Source organism: Onychomys torridus, chromosome 20 (assembly GCF_903995425.1).
Source record: "Onychomys torridus chromosome 20, mOncTor1.1, whole genome shotgun sequence".
Lineage (NCBI taxonomy): Eukaryota > Metazoa > Chordata > Mammalia > Rodentia > Cricetidae > Onychomys > Onychomys torridus.
In genome coordinates this window covers 20,580,787-20,597,409 of record NC_050462.1, presented here as the reverse complement: position 1 = coordinate 20,597,409, position 16,623 = coordinate 20,580,787, and the positions used below count along the sequence as shown (strand labels likewise).

The following is a 16,623-nucleotide window of genomic DNA, read 5'->3' as shown; positions in this document are numbered from 1 at the left end:
CTACTAAAAAACTTAAGCATGTGCACTGTAAGTAGTACAATATTTACCTTTATGCATGTGGAATTAACAAAGAAATAGCAGTCATTCCCAACTTCTGCCATTTTCAATCTCTTGCTGCTAATCCAATGACTGTGTTTTATAAATATGTACAGATTGCAGGATCACAAATATAAGAACTATCAGTGTGTAAGGGGGAAATTGTTCTTTCTTTTCCACAGTCTTTCAGGCTATCAGTAGTATTCCTTTAAAACTGACCTCCGGTTGACAGTATATTACACAATAGCTAATTCTTAAATAAATTTAAATTAGAAGATACCTTCTCTAGCTTTGCAGAAATGTTGAAAGTGGTTACTAGTAATCACACAAACTCAAACTTCCAGAATTTTCCTCATTGTTACATAATCCATTGTTTGCTCATCATAAATGACCTCATATGCAACTGTAGGCTACTTCACCTACAGGAATATCTTCCTTACCCATTATATATCAAGTATACTAAAACATTATATGTAAATTTAACACTGTATTTTATTTTTCAGTGTATGGTTAAAGAAGAAACACAAATTCATATTTTCAAAATTAAAATTGGTAAGTATTTCATGAGGAAAAAAGGTATTTGTATATGTGATTTGGAAATGGAACCAAGATAAATATACTATCTATATTCCAAGAAAACATATACAATTATTTAAATATATACCTGGTGCTATATACACCGACTTAGGAAAAATCATAGCCAGACTGTAACAGTGATAAATGTACATGAAAATAAAAAGGAGTACCTATTTATCCAGTGACTTGGTTCCATTTTCATCCATCATAAAAAGGGAATTAGCTTCATCTGATAGCAAAGGGTTCCAGCATGCTTGAAAACTTGGAGATTTGTTGAAAACAAGGTGAAGCCCTCTGATTCCCAAAGGGAGACATTTCAATGAGCAGTTTTTAGTCTCCATCCAAGCATCCTCCCTATAAGAATAAAAATCTAGCAGAAAGGAAGAATATTCACCATAGGTCACTTAGAAGTTGAGTGGTGCTAATTGAGCATACTGGACTGAAGTATGTTTTTAAATTACTGCAGACTTTTAACTGAAATCTCAAATGATCAAGACAACACAGATTTTCATTGAAGTAAAATAGGGCAAATTGCCTTGAATTTTTTGAGTGGATGGCCTAGAGTAATAATCTAGAACTAAACTTAATTTAGCAAAGGTTCATTTGCTTATAAGTGTAAAATAAAAGAAGCGAGGTTGTGTTAGAAGTAAAAGAAGGGACAAAGGTTTGGCAAAACCCTTGAAATTATTGATTAATATATAAACATAAGCCTCGTCTTTGGGTTTGCCCTTCTCTCTATCTCTTGAACAGCAAGGTGCTCATCTTAAGTCACAGGCTGGTCAGAGAAATTCCTCTAAGAAGTCTTCAAGCGTGCACCTCTTCCAGATGAATCCATGATTGAGTGTGAAGTTTCACTAGATGGCTTTCCAAGACTGCTATCAAACACTATTACTGCGGAATTAAGTGATTTCACAGGGAAAGGTTGAAAAATGCTTTTACCTTGATTGCTGATGAGTAGCCTACAATCCACTAGACATAGCAAAATCGGGTCTAAATCACAAAGGGATTAAAAAACAATTCTTTCATTGTGTAACACATTGGATGGGTACCTTCTGTTAGTCCTTGGAATACTCAGAACCTTCGACTTTCCTTTTTTAGTTCTTTCCTTTTCCTATCATTTAGTTTTACTTTTCACTTTTCTTTTTTCTTTTCTTTTCTTTTCCTTTCTTCTTTTCTTTTCTTTTTCTCCTTGTAATGAGAAGTGATAGGAAATTTTGTCTTCAAAAACAGATCCAGAAATCCTGGATTGTGCAGGCCAAGACAGACTCAGGCGGAGTTTCTTTTTTGGTGTGTGCCAGGTTTCTAACGCATCAGAGAAGAAACATCTCTCAGTTATCCTGTAGTACCACTTTAAGATCAGTGGCCAGGGGCCCCACAACCAGCTCTGTATCTGAACTGGGGGAAGCTGATGGCTGCCATCCTTCTGAGCAGGGACACAGTTTACAACTGTAACCTGATCCTGGGATGGTCTCCTGGTATGGACTCTTCTGTTTCTGTCAGAAGCCTTGACCGACATTGAAGGAATCAAAATATTGCTGCTGGTCCTTTGAGAGAGAGGCTTAAAGCAAGTGGAATGTTTTTGGAAGATTACTTTTTTTTAACACATGGCAGAATGTTGGATCTAGAATATTCTGTGGCAGTTTGGGAAGTGACAGTTGAGAGCTGGAAAGGTCATTTGTTTGTCTGAGACTCAAGGGACAAGCTGTTGCTTAGGATTTATCTAGAGTGTCAAAAAAGTTACCAACTCTTGATTTTAAAAGGCTAAGGAGTTTCCAGTTTCAATACCACAGAGCCAGAACCATGTGGGTAGTCTCTCCCCATTCCCAGCCTCTTACTTTCTTTCTTTTGTGTAAAATTGTGTATGTTCACCTATGGAAAAAAAAAAAAATTACAAGCCAGAAGAGAAAGATTGTAAAAGGGCCAACTTCTTCCTTCCTTCCTCCCGTGATTCTAAATGCATCAAACATAAAACTGTGAACTTGTTTTTAGGGATACTTCATTCTTTTGAGAGTCCTCTGATATATAGATACTTCCAAGGGAAATAAGGTTAATTTTTTTCTAAGTGCTTAAGAAAGTAAATTGCTGGGCAGTTGGATATGTGTTGATAAAGCAATTAGAGAAATATAAATTGGGATGATAAAAAAGAATTATAGAAATAAAAATTGGCTTTTCCAATTACCTAAGATAATAAAGTCAAAAATCTCCCTATGATCTTAGGCTTCGGTGACATAGGTCTACTACTAGAATATAATTTTTTTTTCTTATATAAGCACCAATTTTATTATTTACCATCTAATGTCGTTTTGGACAGTAAGGCAAGTGAAACAAGCCGTTTTCAGCCCTGTAGTTGACTCAAGCCCTTTGTTGGATTACCAGGAAACACTTGACAACTGTTTTTTGATATTTCAGTGGTTTTGGATTTGTCTAAATTTTACTCTTTGGAAAGAACACCAAATTATACACCGTTTGATGATGAATTCAAACAGAAGCTTTTAAAAAATTACAGTTCTGTTCATTGTAGCGTTTGTTTATGTTCTTCCTGGAAAATCAGGCTTTCTGTCTGCATGTTAGGAAATGTCTGAAAGTTCTTTCTAAACTTCTCCGGGTTTACAATCCCTTACATTTCTTAAAGAAAAAGCAGACAAGTGAGTTTCAGGAGAAACGCAGGACGCATCCTAAAAGTGATTCATCACTCATAACTGAACGTTAATTTCCGAAAATGACTTCGTTACTAAGTTGTGGCCAAGTACACAAAACCGGGCAACGGATCTTTTCTTTCTTTCTTTTTTTTTTTAATTGGTCATCAAAACGTAGGGGAGTCACCCACGTGGAGGTGCCAGCTCTGTAGCCTCACAACTGCACTACAACTCCCAGAATGCCCCGCGAATAGGCGGTCGCTTCCGGGCGTGCGTTGCCGCCCCTCGCCGGGGTGGAGCTTGGCGCCGCTGTTTGGATTCCCAGGCAGGACCGAGTACATTTCCCCGGCCAGTTGCTGCAGGGCTTTCTCTGCCCTGGACCCAGCGCTGGTGGAGACACGGTGGGCGTGGGCACCATGAGGCGCCTGGGCTCGGTGCAGCGGAAGATGCCGTGCGTGTTTGTGACGGAGGTGAAAGCCGAGCCCTCGGCCAAGCGGGAGCATCAGGTACCCGGCGGCGTTGAGCTGCGCTCCTCCGCCGCTGAGCTGCGGCCCGGGGACCCTCCAGGTTTTCCCGGGGAGGTTTGGGGGAAGTTCCCTTGTGCTCCGAGCTCCAGCTTCTTCGACCTTCTTAGTTGTAAGGAGTGTGGGAGAGATTCCTTTTTTTTAAATTTTCCGCTCCCTGATCAGGTGATTCAAACTTGCCGTGACAGGTCTGAAAACCCACATCGCAGTTAATGTGAAAAACCTGAGTAGTGAGATGTCGCGCCTAACTTGGAACGACTGGCGACCAAGAGTCTGATGAGAAGGCACTGTTTACTTGTGGTGTCCTAGGAACCCACGGCCCTATTGACAGGCAGCCTAGCGAGGTCACTGAAAGCAGACAAGTGCCCTTTCTTGCTTAATTCTAACTTTGAGCTCCCGTCCTAAGGTTTTCTAGTCATCTTGTTGTGTGTTTTACACAGACTGAGCCTTGAGTGAACTAAGTGAATTAATTCATAGATAGCTTATATCGGTGTGATTCTTTGCTATGTAGCAACGTTCTTAATCCCTTAACTCAGACACAGTCCTCGTGTGCATTTCAGTCATTTCTACCCTTTCATCATTATCACTACTGTACCATTGGCCGTATGGTCTTGTCGTTCTTGTGGGTTTTGTTTGTTTAATTAGCATGCAAGGTAGGAGTTTTCCTTGTGGCATTCTCATACATAATTTGTGTTGTCCCCTTCACGGTCTCCCCCATGTCTCCAGTTTGCATCCCCCCCCCCCCCCCCCCCCACACCCCTACCTCTTTCATTTTTGAGCTCTATTACTGCCCCTCTTTAAGAGCCTCATTTTCCCTCCCTCAGGGCCCCCCTTCTTGTTTTTTAAATTCAGTGACCTTTAAGACAAGATGCCCTGTTATCTTTTAGTCCCTGCTGCTGGGAACTGACAACATGAATTAATATTGGTCCAATTTTAATTAAAAGGACTCTGAGAGTCCTCCTGGCAGTTTTCCATCAGCTGGCTGTTTTCTTACCTTTTACGTTGAACTGAGCTCTTCATATCCCTCTCTCCTACAATTGTTTGTTGTTTACGGTACTACTTAATAGGGTGGACCTGACACCCAGAGTGAGTTTCACGGTATTTTCTAGTAAAACCCTGAGATGAGTACTCGGTGTCTGTATTGCTGGCTATTTAGAACAAAAATCAGAATAAATTCAGGTACCATAAAACATTGTCATCCTTGATGGTTCATTTTAATTATGATTCTCCACTTTGAATATTGGGGGTGGGGCATAATTTTAAAAATATACTAGGGAAAAAAACCCTCTCATCTCTGCAGTTAAAACTATCTTAACAGCAGTGCTTACAACATAGCGTCCAAATAATTCTAATCCAAAGTCTCTTGTTAATTAGGCCTAGTCTATTTTAAAATCTTAATGTGGAGCTCGTTTTCACAACATCTTTCATCTTGTGAACATATGGAGCACACTCCTGTACATAAATGCTTTTCTCAGGCTGTCCACTCTGCTTAAATAACCTTTAGTGTTTTTCAGTAGATCTTAATAAAACTGACTAGCTTAGTCTTCCCTTGATTGGCTGTATCCAGAAATTGCACACCAGCCAGTCGATCTTCGTTGTCTGTTTTCATACACAAATGTTCTTGCTTTTGCAGTAATAGACTCTTGTGTCATCCTTTGGCCATGTAAATAGCAGACCCCAGTGACCTCCGGCTTTAACATGTATGCATAAAGGCATGTATTCACACACACACACACACACACACACACACACACACACCACACACGTTCACACATATATACATACATATACCTCACACATAGTATATCAGTAATGAAATGATATCCTAGTACCCAATTTTGTCTGAACTACCATTTCCCCTTTGTTTTCTGCAGTGTTTTTATTAATATTTATTTATTTATTTATTTATTTATTTTGTAAAGTGAACGTTTAGGTTCAAACTATAAAATAGTAGTGTAAGTCTCTCAGAAATCAAAATTAAAGCTAAAAAGATTTTTCTTCCAGCCTCGATGCTTTATTTTCTTCTTGACAGTAGCAACTAGGTTATAAATGAAGCTTGTAAACAGCTCATTGTTGGTAAAGATGAAATGAACAAGAAGGGATACTAGACAAAGCAAGTAACATGGGAGGGAAACAGCAGGCAGGTGAATGTTGGTAGTTTTTAACAGTGGAACCTGGGAGGTGTCGAAAGAGAAAACGCAGTCGGCCTCAGGTGTTGAGTACACTTTGCGCCAGGAACAGAACTGAGTGTTTCAGTCCCAGGAGGTATGGTGGGCCACCTTTGATCACCTGGGGTAGACTTACCATAGTAGTTACTGGAAGTTTCACCCAGCAGGCAATGGCAGTGGGTCTTGGTCCTTTAAAGATGGCCTGCATACAAGGAAAATGTATTTCATGAAGTTTCAGCAACATTGTTGAATGGGTAGCCAGAGAGGTTTTTAAGATGGACATCTTAAAGTAAGCATGCCGATTTCAGCTTTGCAAGAAAGTCTTTTCAAAACTAAAAATAGGAGCCGTCTTTTTCATCTCTTTTCTGAAAATGTGGCCCAAGACAGAGGGCATCACGAGACTCTTCCTACAACTAAGAACCAAGTGTGATTTGAAAAAGTCAGTTTTGCAAGGATCTCATTGAAGCGTAGACTTAAGTCTTAGAGAATTGTGATTGGTGAATCCATGTGCTGAACCCCCACGAACACCCTGGAATGAAGTAAGCACATGATCTAGTTTTCCCTGTGCTCTGTTCCGAACACAGAGGCTGACTTGCAGCCCTCAGACACAGAATGTTGTAGTTGGAGTTTTTTTGCCTGGCCCAGTCAGGACAAATCTCTCTATCGCCTGCCAGTCCCACAGTCGCTCAGACCCAACCAAGAAAGCACACAGAAACTTACATTGTTTAGAAACTGTATGGCCGTGGCAGGCTTCTTGCTATCTGCTTCTTCTATCTTAAATTAACCCATTTCTGTTAGTCTATACTTTGCCACATGGCTTGTGGCTTACCGGTGTCTTTTCATGGCGGCAGCTGGCGGTGTCTCTCTCTCTACTTCTTCTATCTCCCAGAATTCTCTTCTCTCTTATCCCGCCTATACTTCCTGCCTGGCCACTGACCAATCAGAACTTTATTTACACAGAGAGATATCCATAGCAGAATGTCCTGACTGGGGGCTTTTCTCCTGGTGTGTCAAAGCTGCTCCGTTGTCGCCTCCTCAGAGGACTTCCCTGCACCATTCTGTCGTGTTTTCCTCTCTAGGACTCATCAGTGTGATACCATTATGCATCTTATTTGTGTCATAGCCCTCCAGAGTGTAGGTTTCATTAAAGGTGGGCACTTCTCTATATTTCCAGAGTCACGAATGGTCCTTATTGCATTTAGTGCATAATCACAATGAATAGGATTGTGCATGTTGAACCAGTGCTGAGGATGAAACAGCACAGGACATGATTCCCGGTTTCCTTGTGATGGATGAAAAGCATGGAAATAAGAGTCTGCGTGGAAAGTCAAATTTTACTGTGATCACATTACAAGGAGTTGCAAAGCCGGTGTGGCAGGACAGGAGGGGAATCGGGGAACTAGAGGCTAAAGCAAAAGGATTATGAGTTCAAGGCCAGCCTGGGCTGCAGTGTGAGTCTTGGGAGACAGTTGTTTAGAACTAATGGAAGTAGGCACAGTTCAGGTGAGCCTGTGTGTGAAGGCAGAGGCTGTGTGTCTTACACCAGTTTTTTTTCTCTTTCTTTTTTTTAAAGCCATTTAAAGTTTTGGCAACTGAAACTCTAAGTGAAAAGGCGTTAGATGCAGATGTATACAGTGCTATTGCAACAGAAAAAGTGGATGGAACATGTTGTTATGTTACTAACTACAAAGGTAAAATACAACTATCACATTTACTAAAAGTATTATCTTAATCATTGTATAAATCCTGTACATCTGGGATGGGTATTTACTCTTCACAAACTATTAAAACCTAACTGTAGCAGTTGAGTGAAAAATCACAGTGGTTGTATTTACTTCTCTTGGGGAAAGAAAGACGTGTGACTAACATTAACTTGAAATTTCCATGAAAGGCTAGGAAGCCTAATAAACAGGTCTTGTATGTTCCCTTATTTGCATAATAAACCTTTCTGTATCACTAATGAGGACACAGAGTCTGAGCCAGGGTTAGTAATTTGTCTAAGACCATTCAGTTCATGAATGGCTGAACAGTGGTGGGGCTTGGGTTTGTCCAGCCCTGGAACTTGTTCTCATTGTACTACCCGAGAGCTTCCAGCACTTTCGTTACCATTGGCCAGGTCTCCATAGTTACAGACTTTGAAAAAGAAAGTTCACATTGATGATATGAAGGGAAAAGGCACACCAAAAAGAAAGAACTATTGTTTGTAACTACTAACGGACGGTGAGATTGACTCCCAGTTCCTGAAATGCACTTTAAAAACTTTGAACTTATGATAAGATAAAAATTGCCATCATAACAATGATGTGTAACTCAGCGGCATTAAGCACATTCACAAGGCTGTAGTGATATCATCCCCACTTAACTCTAGAATATGTCATTGTCTAGAACTAAAACTGCTTGTTAGGAACTCCTCCACAGAGCCCATCTCTCCAGCCTTAGTTCATTCTACTTTCTAACTATAGGTAACTCATGTAAATGGACTCAAAAGATATTTGTCTTTTTATGACTGGGTTACTTGTTTATTAGTTCAGTATTTTATCATGTTAGAGTATATCAGATTGCACACATTTTTTAAAATTGCTTAATATGTACATAGCACATTTTGTTCATCCATTCAGTCACTGATAGGCATTTAGGTTGCTCCAACCTTTACACCATTGTGGATAATACAATTAATAATGCTAAATTAGTCTCCAGTTTTTTGGGGAGTTATGAACCTATACATGGGATTACTGGATCATATGTTAATTCTAACTTAGAAAATTTGAGTACCCATCATACATTTTCCATGATGGTCACACAGAAATTCTGGCTTTCAGATGTATACCTGGAAAGACTATTATTTTTGTCCATATACCTAGTAGGACTATTACTATTATTTTCGGTGATAGCTAATGGATGTGAGTGGAATCCATTTTTATATGTTTACTAATAAAAAGAAAAAAATGCCTATTTAACCAGAAACAATATAATTTTAATCTAGTTCTTTATATTATGTATATGGATAGCTAGTCATAGTATTATAGTATAATTAAAAATTTTATAAATCTTTGATTTATATATTTGAGTAAGATTTATCAGGCTCTTCTATTTAAAAAAAACTTTAGTTTGTATCATGTGTGAGGTGCATGATGGGAGCAATTAGAGGGTTGGAACTTTACTGCTCAAGAATGCTCACAGGACCAAAGATAACAAATGAATAAATACATAATAAAATAAGGATTTCAGAAGCAAGACTGCCACAGAGCAACAGGGATGGAGATGCCAGGGAAAAATCTGTATTTTGTCCTGCTTTGTAGCCACAGCAGGACGTATTTTCTCAGGTTAGGAACCACCAATGTGTTCAGGTCACACTTCAGAATCAGGAACTCAAGGTGGAGCCTTAGGCGGGGAACTCTCTGCTTTTGCTTGTCCTGTAGGCATCTTCCGGCTTAGTAAGCAGTGGCAACAGCAAGCTAACCAGGAGTCTCAATGAAACCAGATGCAATCCAGAAGTCTCACTTTTAGCAACACAGAATATTGGCACAGTGCCCTGAGACTACGCTCACCCAGGGTTACAGGGAGTCCTCGTCATCAGTGTGCCTGATGACCTGGCCATGCCAGACAGGTCAGCTTGATTCCCTATCTGCCAGCATTAACCCCACATTGCAGTGTGATGTTCAGGGGATGTGTGAACACAGCCACCTGGTTCTGCTCTCATTTGGAGAAATTAGCAAAGGACTGTGGACCATTGCGATAAAAGGAGCATGCATTTTTCTCACAATGGTCATTTAACAAAGTATACCCGCACACGCTAGGATGCTGACTTGCAGGTGCATCTTGTATTTCCTTTGTCCTTTAGGGGTTGGTCTTCTTACAGAGCAAACTACTGATTGTTGGTTCTTTTCCTCTGAAATGTCTTGCAAGATGAATTTTGGTTCCGCTTGACTTTCCCTTTTTATTACTGCGGTTTTAGGTCAGCCATACCTTTGGGCTCGGCTAGATAGAAAACCTAACAAGCAAGCTGACAAAAGATTTAAAAAATTTCTACATTCAAAAGAAAGCTCAAAAGGTTAGTGGGTTTTTCTTCAAACTTTTCATAGAGTTGAAATTTGTGGTTTATTGCTATGGTTCTTCTTTCTTTCTCTCTAGATATATATCTATCTTGGGGAAAATAATTATATATATTTACATATAAATAATAATCACTTTTAGGGATAAAACATTGGCACAATGCCCAGACACACACACACACACACACACACACACACACACACACACACGCACGCACGCACCTATACAAGTACTAAAAACCATTTTCCCAACCTTTCTGTAACTTCTTTATAGTATCAGTGTATTCTGTTAAAACATACAGTGCTATAATAAGAGATACATTTTCATTTGGTATGCATGAGAAAAATAATTTCCTAAGTCATGTTATAATTATCAAAGGAAATTAATATTTTATTACTGAATTGATGCCTATATTATACATATATACTTATTACCTATTTATACTCATATATGTAACATAAAGTATTGTATAGAGAGTATATTAAAACTCATAAATCGCATTCAGGAGGCAGAGGCGAGTGGATCTCAGAGTTCAAGGCCAACCTAGTCTACAGAGTGAGTTCCAGGACAGCCAAGACTATTATACAGAGAAACAAACCCTCAGAAAATGTTGGCTACTTTAGACTGCAAATGTGTTTAAGTGGTAGAATGTTGAAAGTTGAAAATTTACAGTGTTGGTACCCTAATTTGGAGCGTAACCACATTGCAGTGATAGGAGAGTACCTTTCACATATGAGAGCGATGTTGTGTTTCCTACTTCCACTCTGCATCTGTTCTGTATTTGGTGTCTTAAAGTAACAGCACAAAATTAACTGATTCTTTGTAGAGTTTCATTGGAACACCGAGGAAGATTTCAAGCCTGTGCCAGAATGCTGGATACCAGCAAAGGAAATAGAACAACAGAATGGGAAACCAGTACCTGATGACAATGGACACATTCCTGGTATCACGTAATCATTTTGTGTTCAGTGTAAGAAACAAACAAAACCAGTCAGACATTCGTTTTAATCTAGCTTTTCATTTTATTTATAGTGGAAACTTCTGAATCAAGTTTATTGAAAAGTCTAACAGTTTATATCAAAGACATAGGAAGCAATGTCCTTTCTGGTTTGAATCGTTCTCAAGGATGAGCATAAGACGTTTGCTCAGTGGCCTGATTCTTTCATTTGCAGCAAGTTTTCTATATCGAGGGAGCTTATTCTAGAAATGACAGTAAAGACAGCAACAACAAATAGGGAACTGATAAATTGTCCAGCATGATTGGAACAATGGTAGGAGCTGTGGAGGGCTTGCTGTGTATATTTGTTATCTTTGACACTGGAAGGATGCTGCAGAGAACTTAGTCTATTAAATGAAAAAACATGACATCATCAGACAGGAAGGAGGGCAGGCAGCTAGAAAAGATACTAAAAAGAAAAAAAGGTTTAATGTTATCTTAGTATAATGCTCAGTTGCTCCTGAACCAAGATGATTTTTCTTTGAAGAATATGTTTAATTCATGGTAATACCCCTACAGAATAAGCAAAGGAACCCTTTGTGATTCTCAGGAAAAACAGTAAAACTGCTAACTTCCCCACAGATTTTAAGTGTCTGTATGATAGGGAATGTAGAAAATAAGGAGTATTTATAACAAATAAATAAATGCCTGTGTCTTGTAATAGAACCCATGTGATAGAAGTAACTTTTCTTGAAATACCAGGTTGGGTACCTGTGGAAAAGAACAGCAAACAGTACTGCTGGCATTCGTCTGTAGTGAACTACGAGTTTGGAATTGCCCTGGTGCTACGGCATGATCCTGACAAGCCTGGACTATTGGAAATCAGTGCTGTGCCCCTGTCCGAGCTTCTAGAGCAAACCCTGGAGCTGATCGGAACAAATATCAATGGGAACCCATACGGTAAGGGAAGATGTTCCAAAGAGAACGTCCTAAGGTCAACTTGAGAAACATACTGAAGCAGCAATGAATGCGTGTGCATTGTTGCCTAGGAGCATATCCTTTTCTGCACATCTTATGCTCCAGAGAAAGTTTCTGTGTGGCTAATCATTATGATTTAATAATGCAAAAGGCTGACTTTATCCTATTATCCTTCCCTGTGGTAGCTTTAACAACTGTGCATGAAATGCAGTTAACTGAGATGTAGCCTTTTACTGCTTTATAAGTTTTAGGTGAGTTAGTTGAGTTAAATGCACTGTGCTGTTCGGTCATTACTTTAGCATTAAGAAATACAGGCGAGAGTAAGATTTGGCAGCAGATACTGTATAAAGCATCAGAATGTGTACCATAATGAGTTGAGTAAATCAGTGGTATTCTGGAGTATAGAATTGAAAGGAGAATCATAAAATTGAATAAGGACTCTAAAGATGTAATAACTGTAGAGAGATCAAGAGCGGATTGAAGATATAGGGAGGTAGGCCGGTCCATAAAGTTCAGATCCCTAACACCCTTGTTAAAAGCTGAGTGACAGTGGTGTGTGCCAGGCCAAGAGCCAGAGAGGTATATAGATAGAGGCTATCTGGACCTCACAGGGCAGACAATGTAGCCTAATCATTGAGCTTCAGGTATAGTGTGAGACACACCCTTTTTCAAAATATAAGATGGAAAGCAACTGAACAAGATACTCAGTGTTGACCTCCTGTCTCCACAGTGCAGTTGCATGAACATGCACACACCTGTACTCCACAGAAACATGTATGTGAACACACATACACACATTTAAGCAGGTTGAATGATAGGTATTAAGCGTACATACAGGATCAAAGATGATGTTAGGTAAACACTGAATAATAGCAGAATGTAGCTAGTGATGTAGCACATGCAAGCAAATTTTCTCTGTAAAAATGTTTGATAGGCAATATTTTAAGCTTTGTTAACCATAATTTTGAAACAGACTATCAGTAGTACTTATATGAATGGATAAGGCTGCATTCCATTGAAACCACTTACAATGGGTGTCTGTCTGGACTTGGTCCACAGGTCAGTGTGCCAGGTCCCAGTGTAGAGAGCACATGGAAGTGCAATTTAGAGGTTTTGGAAGAAGTGTCACTTGAGTGATCATAGGACGTAATGCACTTTGGATTATTCTTTACGGAAAATCAAATAAACTTTTTGTTAACATTCCTCTTAAATGTTTAGACACTTAATACATTTTCTCTTTCCTGAATATGACTGAAAATGGTTAATGGCAAGTTTTACCATTTAGGGCTAGGAAGCAAGAAATATCCATTGCACTTTCTTATACCACATGGAGCATTCCAAGTAAGAAACGTGCCTACGCTGAAGCACAATGACTTGCTGTCCTGGTTTGAAGACTGCAGAGAAGGTCAAATTGAAGGGATCGTATGGCACTGCGGTGACGGCTGTTTACTTAAGGTAATGACAAAACCAGCTTGCTTTGGATTCTGTTCTTCAAATAAAGATGCGACACTCAGATTCTCTGGGTAGATTTTTATTAATTTTGGCATGCAGTTAGTATAATTCCTATCATTTTTATATGCTAAAACAGCATTGAGTTTATGGGAGTGTCAGAGTGCACAGTACACAGATGGTGGTGTTTGGCTGGGCATTGGCTCTACCGGATGTGCTTCCGAGTTAAGGTGATAACACACTCCCCTCCTGGGAGTTCATGTGGCACACTCTGTGCCTATCTTAACTCAGCACTCCCTCAACTAACTTATTAGGGAGTCTGTGGAGTAAAAAACGTGCCAAGTAGCAGCTTACACAGAATGAATTATCTTATGCTTAGTGCCCTTTCCCTAGACTTCTCTGCTTGATTTCTCACTGGTATATGACATTCACAGTGTTCAAAACGGAATTGTTCTGATCACTCCTAGCTCCACATTATTCACTGAAATTAGAAACCTGGATTCATTGTTTGTAAGCTCTCTCCCCACTGCTTCATGCATCTGGTTGTTCAGTTCTTGAAAAGTCTGTTCTCTACACTCAACTAGGTGCTGATTTTAATTTAGGCCAAGAGTTTTGCCTGAATTATTACTATATTGTGGTCCCTAAAACATTCATTTTCATTTCTACCCACATCATGTTCATTCTTCACAAATGAATGACATTACGTCTTGCATAAGCCTGTGTAGGTACGTTAAGACTTTCCATGGTACAGCCCCTTCTTAACTTCCCCTAACTGCTTTCCGTTAGCATCTGTGGAAATGTAATTATGTTTATTGTGTGACTGTATACTCCTGGGGAGACAGGAACATTCATTTGCCACAGATAACGTGCTGAGGACAGACCTAAGAAAGGATTCTATCCAAGTGGAGCTCAGTGAGCCAGTGACTTTATTGGGGTTAATTTCAGGATGTGGGTGAGGAGCTGCTTATGAGCATGGCGGACCCAGAGGCAGCAGCATCAATCAGAAGCCCCCCCCCCCCCAGCTTCAGTGATGACTCACAAAAGCGGCATCTGGGGACCCCCTGCACATCTTGCAGGGGCTGGCAGCACCTCTGGTAAAAGGAGAGCCTTCTCTCCAGCAACTGTTACTGCTCTCGTAACCTTGCAGTGTCTTGGGACTCTCCAAAGCTTTGGGGATCTTCCTGAAACTTGTGAACTTTGCTTCCTTCTGAGTTAAGAACCTCCCTCCGGAGAGGATGTTTTCATGTGGAGGAACCGGCTACCCAACAATGTCCTAACCAACTGGAATCCCAGACTCCCCTGCCATTCTACCACTGATATTCCCTTTGGTAATACTAGATTCTGGCTCACAGTTTTCTCTTCTTCTTATGTTCACCAAGACACTTCTATTCATTAAATTTTGGAGGAGCCCTTGAATATGTTCCTGGCATTTTTAAGGTACTGGCAGAGTGAACAAAATAATTTCTCTGCCTTCAGGAAGCTCATGTTCTAATGGGAAAGACAGACAGCACTATGTCAGAGAACAAATGTGGCATTTAATTAAAACAAGAGTAATCTAAGGTATACCCTTACACTGTCCCAGGCAGGTAGCAGGCACCCAAAGTAAGTATTTACAAGTAAATTAAGATGCTATTTACAGACCAAAGCTAACGCCACATGTTCTCCTTCTTACAGGTCCATCGCCATCATCTTGGTTTATGCTGGCCACTTCCAGATACTTACATGAATTCCAAACCAGTTATTATTAACCTGAACCTGAACAAATATGACTATGCATTTGATAATGAGTGTTTGTTTAATCGGTTTTCAAAAATAGATAAACAGAAATTTGATCGACTTAAAGATATAATACTTGATGTATAAAATGGAAATATAGTTAGAATTATTGCAAATAGTCTGCTATTTTACAGAGGTTAAAATAACTCAAAGGTCTATTTAATTTTGCTATTTGGCAAAACATAAATTCTAAACATTTATGTATCTGTATTTAAAGAAACCATGGGATTTGAATATCTTAACACAAAAATAAGTATAAAATAATTCCATCTGAAACTTCCATTTTAAATGGTAAAATTGTTAAGCTTACTTTTATGCTTTTAGAAAATTTAAGACATTATAAAAACAGAGATATCTATCATAGCTCATTGTGCACTGTACAGTCATAAATTATTCATATCTTCAAAAATAATACTTTTCTACCAAGTTAAAACCAAATATAATTTTTATTTTTAAGCAAAAATACAGTATTTTGAGATGAATTCTATAGTTCAGAGACTTCTTGATTTCCAGCTGAAACTTTTAAACTTATAAAATAGTTTTAAATCTACAGTTAAATGTGGTCTTTAATAAATAGGGAAACTATTAGGACTTTCTCTATCTTCTGTCTCTTCAGAAGCTGCAACAGGGCTCGGTAATTCGAATCCAAATTGTTCGGAAAGTTTTTGTAACTTCTCTTCTAATAGAATATTTTTTTTCACTTCTTCCTTATAATTGTACTTCAGGTCTTCAATTTCTTCAAAAAATGAAGGATCAAAATTTTCCAGTTCTTTTTTTAGCTTTTTAATTTCCTCCTAAAAGTCATATATAGAAATACATGTTTTTGGTTTGACATTTAGGAGATTTGATTACAAACATGAAAACCCAAATAACCCAAACAGTAAAGTATCAAGAAAAGTATTTAAGACTTTTGTTAACAAGGTTCCATTGGACCAAGTGAATAACTTCGCAATGACCATTTCTGACTGTAGTTCATGAGCGCTTCCATAGCTCTGGGATAGTCTTTCTCTGAACTGCATCAGATAGTCTCAGTGAGGCAAGCAAAAGGGACTCTGCTCTTCACTACACTGAAGTTACTGTCTTCAGAGTTCTCAGTAATTTCTTTACAGTTCTAACTTTTTACTTTTATAAATAATGTTTATGATCATGGAAATCCTGGGGCCTGTGAAAGTTACGCACCCTGGTGAAGGGAATGTGACCATGAATGGCTGTTTTCACTACCCAGTGATGAGACAGGGCTCACTTCCAGACTCTGTGCTTCTGGGTCTTAAGGTAGAGCACAGAAATGTTTTAAGGGAAAGATCCTGGACATAATTTCAAAAGGTACTTAGAAATGCTGTTTCCAACATGACCCACAAATTAAATATTTAAAAAGTTGTACATTTGTTATAATTTAAAAATAAATTTATTCTCTAGACCTTTCTATTTGTTTGTCTGACTTTTTTGTTGTTTAAAAGTTGTCATGGGCGAAATTATATTCTTAGTAATAT

General features: G+C 38.9%; 3 protein-coding genes across 6 annotated transcripts in view; 1 reads left to right on the top strand and 2 right to left on the bottom strand.

Moving 5' to 3' along the window:
- The window catches only part of C20H12orf50 (chromosome 20 C12orf50 homolog), a 31,342-nt gene extending 30,965 nt beyond the window's left edge, over positions 1–377 (bottom strand). For 2 of the 3 annotated variants that reach the window (XM_036170202.1, XM_036170203.1), the window contains exon 1: positions 317–377. The gene's annotated coding sequence lies outside the window, so the exon portion shown is untranslated. The remainder of the gene's footprint in view (positions 1–316) is intronic. The other variant, XM_036170201.1, reaches the window with a different exon arrangement.
- Positions 378–3,592: 3,215 nt separating this feature from the next.
- Positions 3,593–16,509, top strand: C20H12orf29 (chromosome 20 C12orf29 homolog). The gene is made up of 7 exons (XM_036169572.1): positions 3,593–3,754; positions 7,514–7,631; positions 9,896–9,991; positions 10,820–10,936; positions 11,693–11,890; positions 13,194–13,363; positions 15,032–16,509. Exons 1-7 carry the CDS (start codon positions 3,665–3,667, stop codon positions 15,218–15,220), a joined length of 978 nt encoding a protein of 325 aa, XP_036025465.1. The 5' UTR covers positions 3,593–3,664; the 3' UTR covers positions 15,221–16,509.
- The window catches only part of Cep290 (centrosomal protein 290), an 83,922-nt gene continuing 80,683 nt past the window's right edge, over positions 13,385–16,623 (bottom strand). For both annotated transcript variants that reach the window (XM_036169571.1, XM_036169569.1), the window contains exon 53: positions 13,385–15,927. In XM_036169571.1, coding sequence (XP_036025464.1) covers positions 15,700–15,927 — 228 coding nt within the window. In that variant the 3' untranslated portion in view covers positions 13,385–15,699. The remainder of the gene's footprint in view (positions 15,928–16,623) is intronic.

Coding starts and splice junctions, on each gene's coding strand:
- C20H12orf29 (XM_036169572.1), top strand. CDS start 3,665: ATGAGGCGCCTGGGCTCGGTGCAGCGGAAGATGCCGTGCGTGTTTGTG. Junction 9,992..10,819: donor TTCAAAAGAAAGCTCAAAAG/GTTAGTGGGTTT, acceptor GATTCTTTGTAG/AGTTTCATTGGAACACCGAG. Junction 13,364..15,031: donor GTGACGGCTGTTTACTTAAG/GTAATGACAAAA, acceptor TCCTTCTTACAG/GTCCATCGCCATCATCTTGG.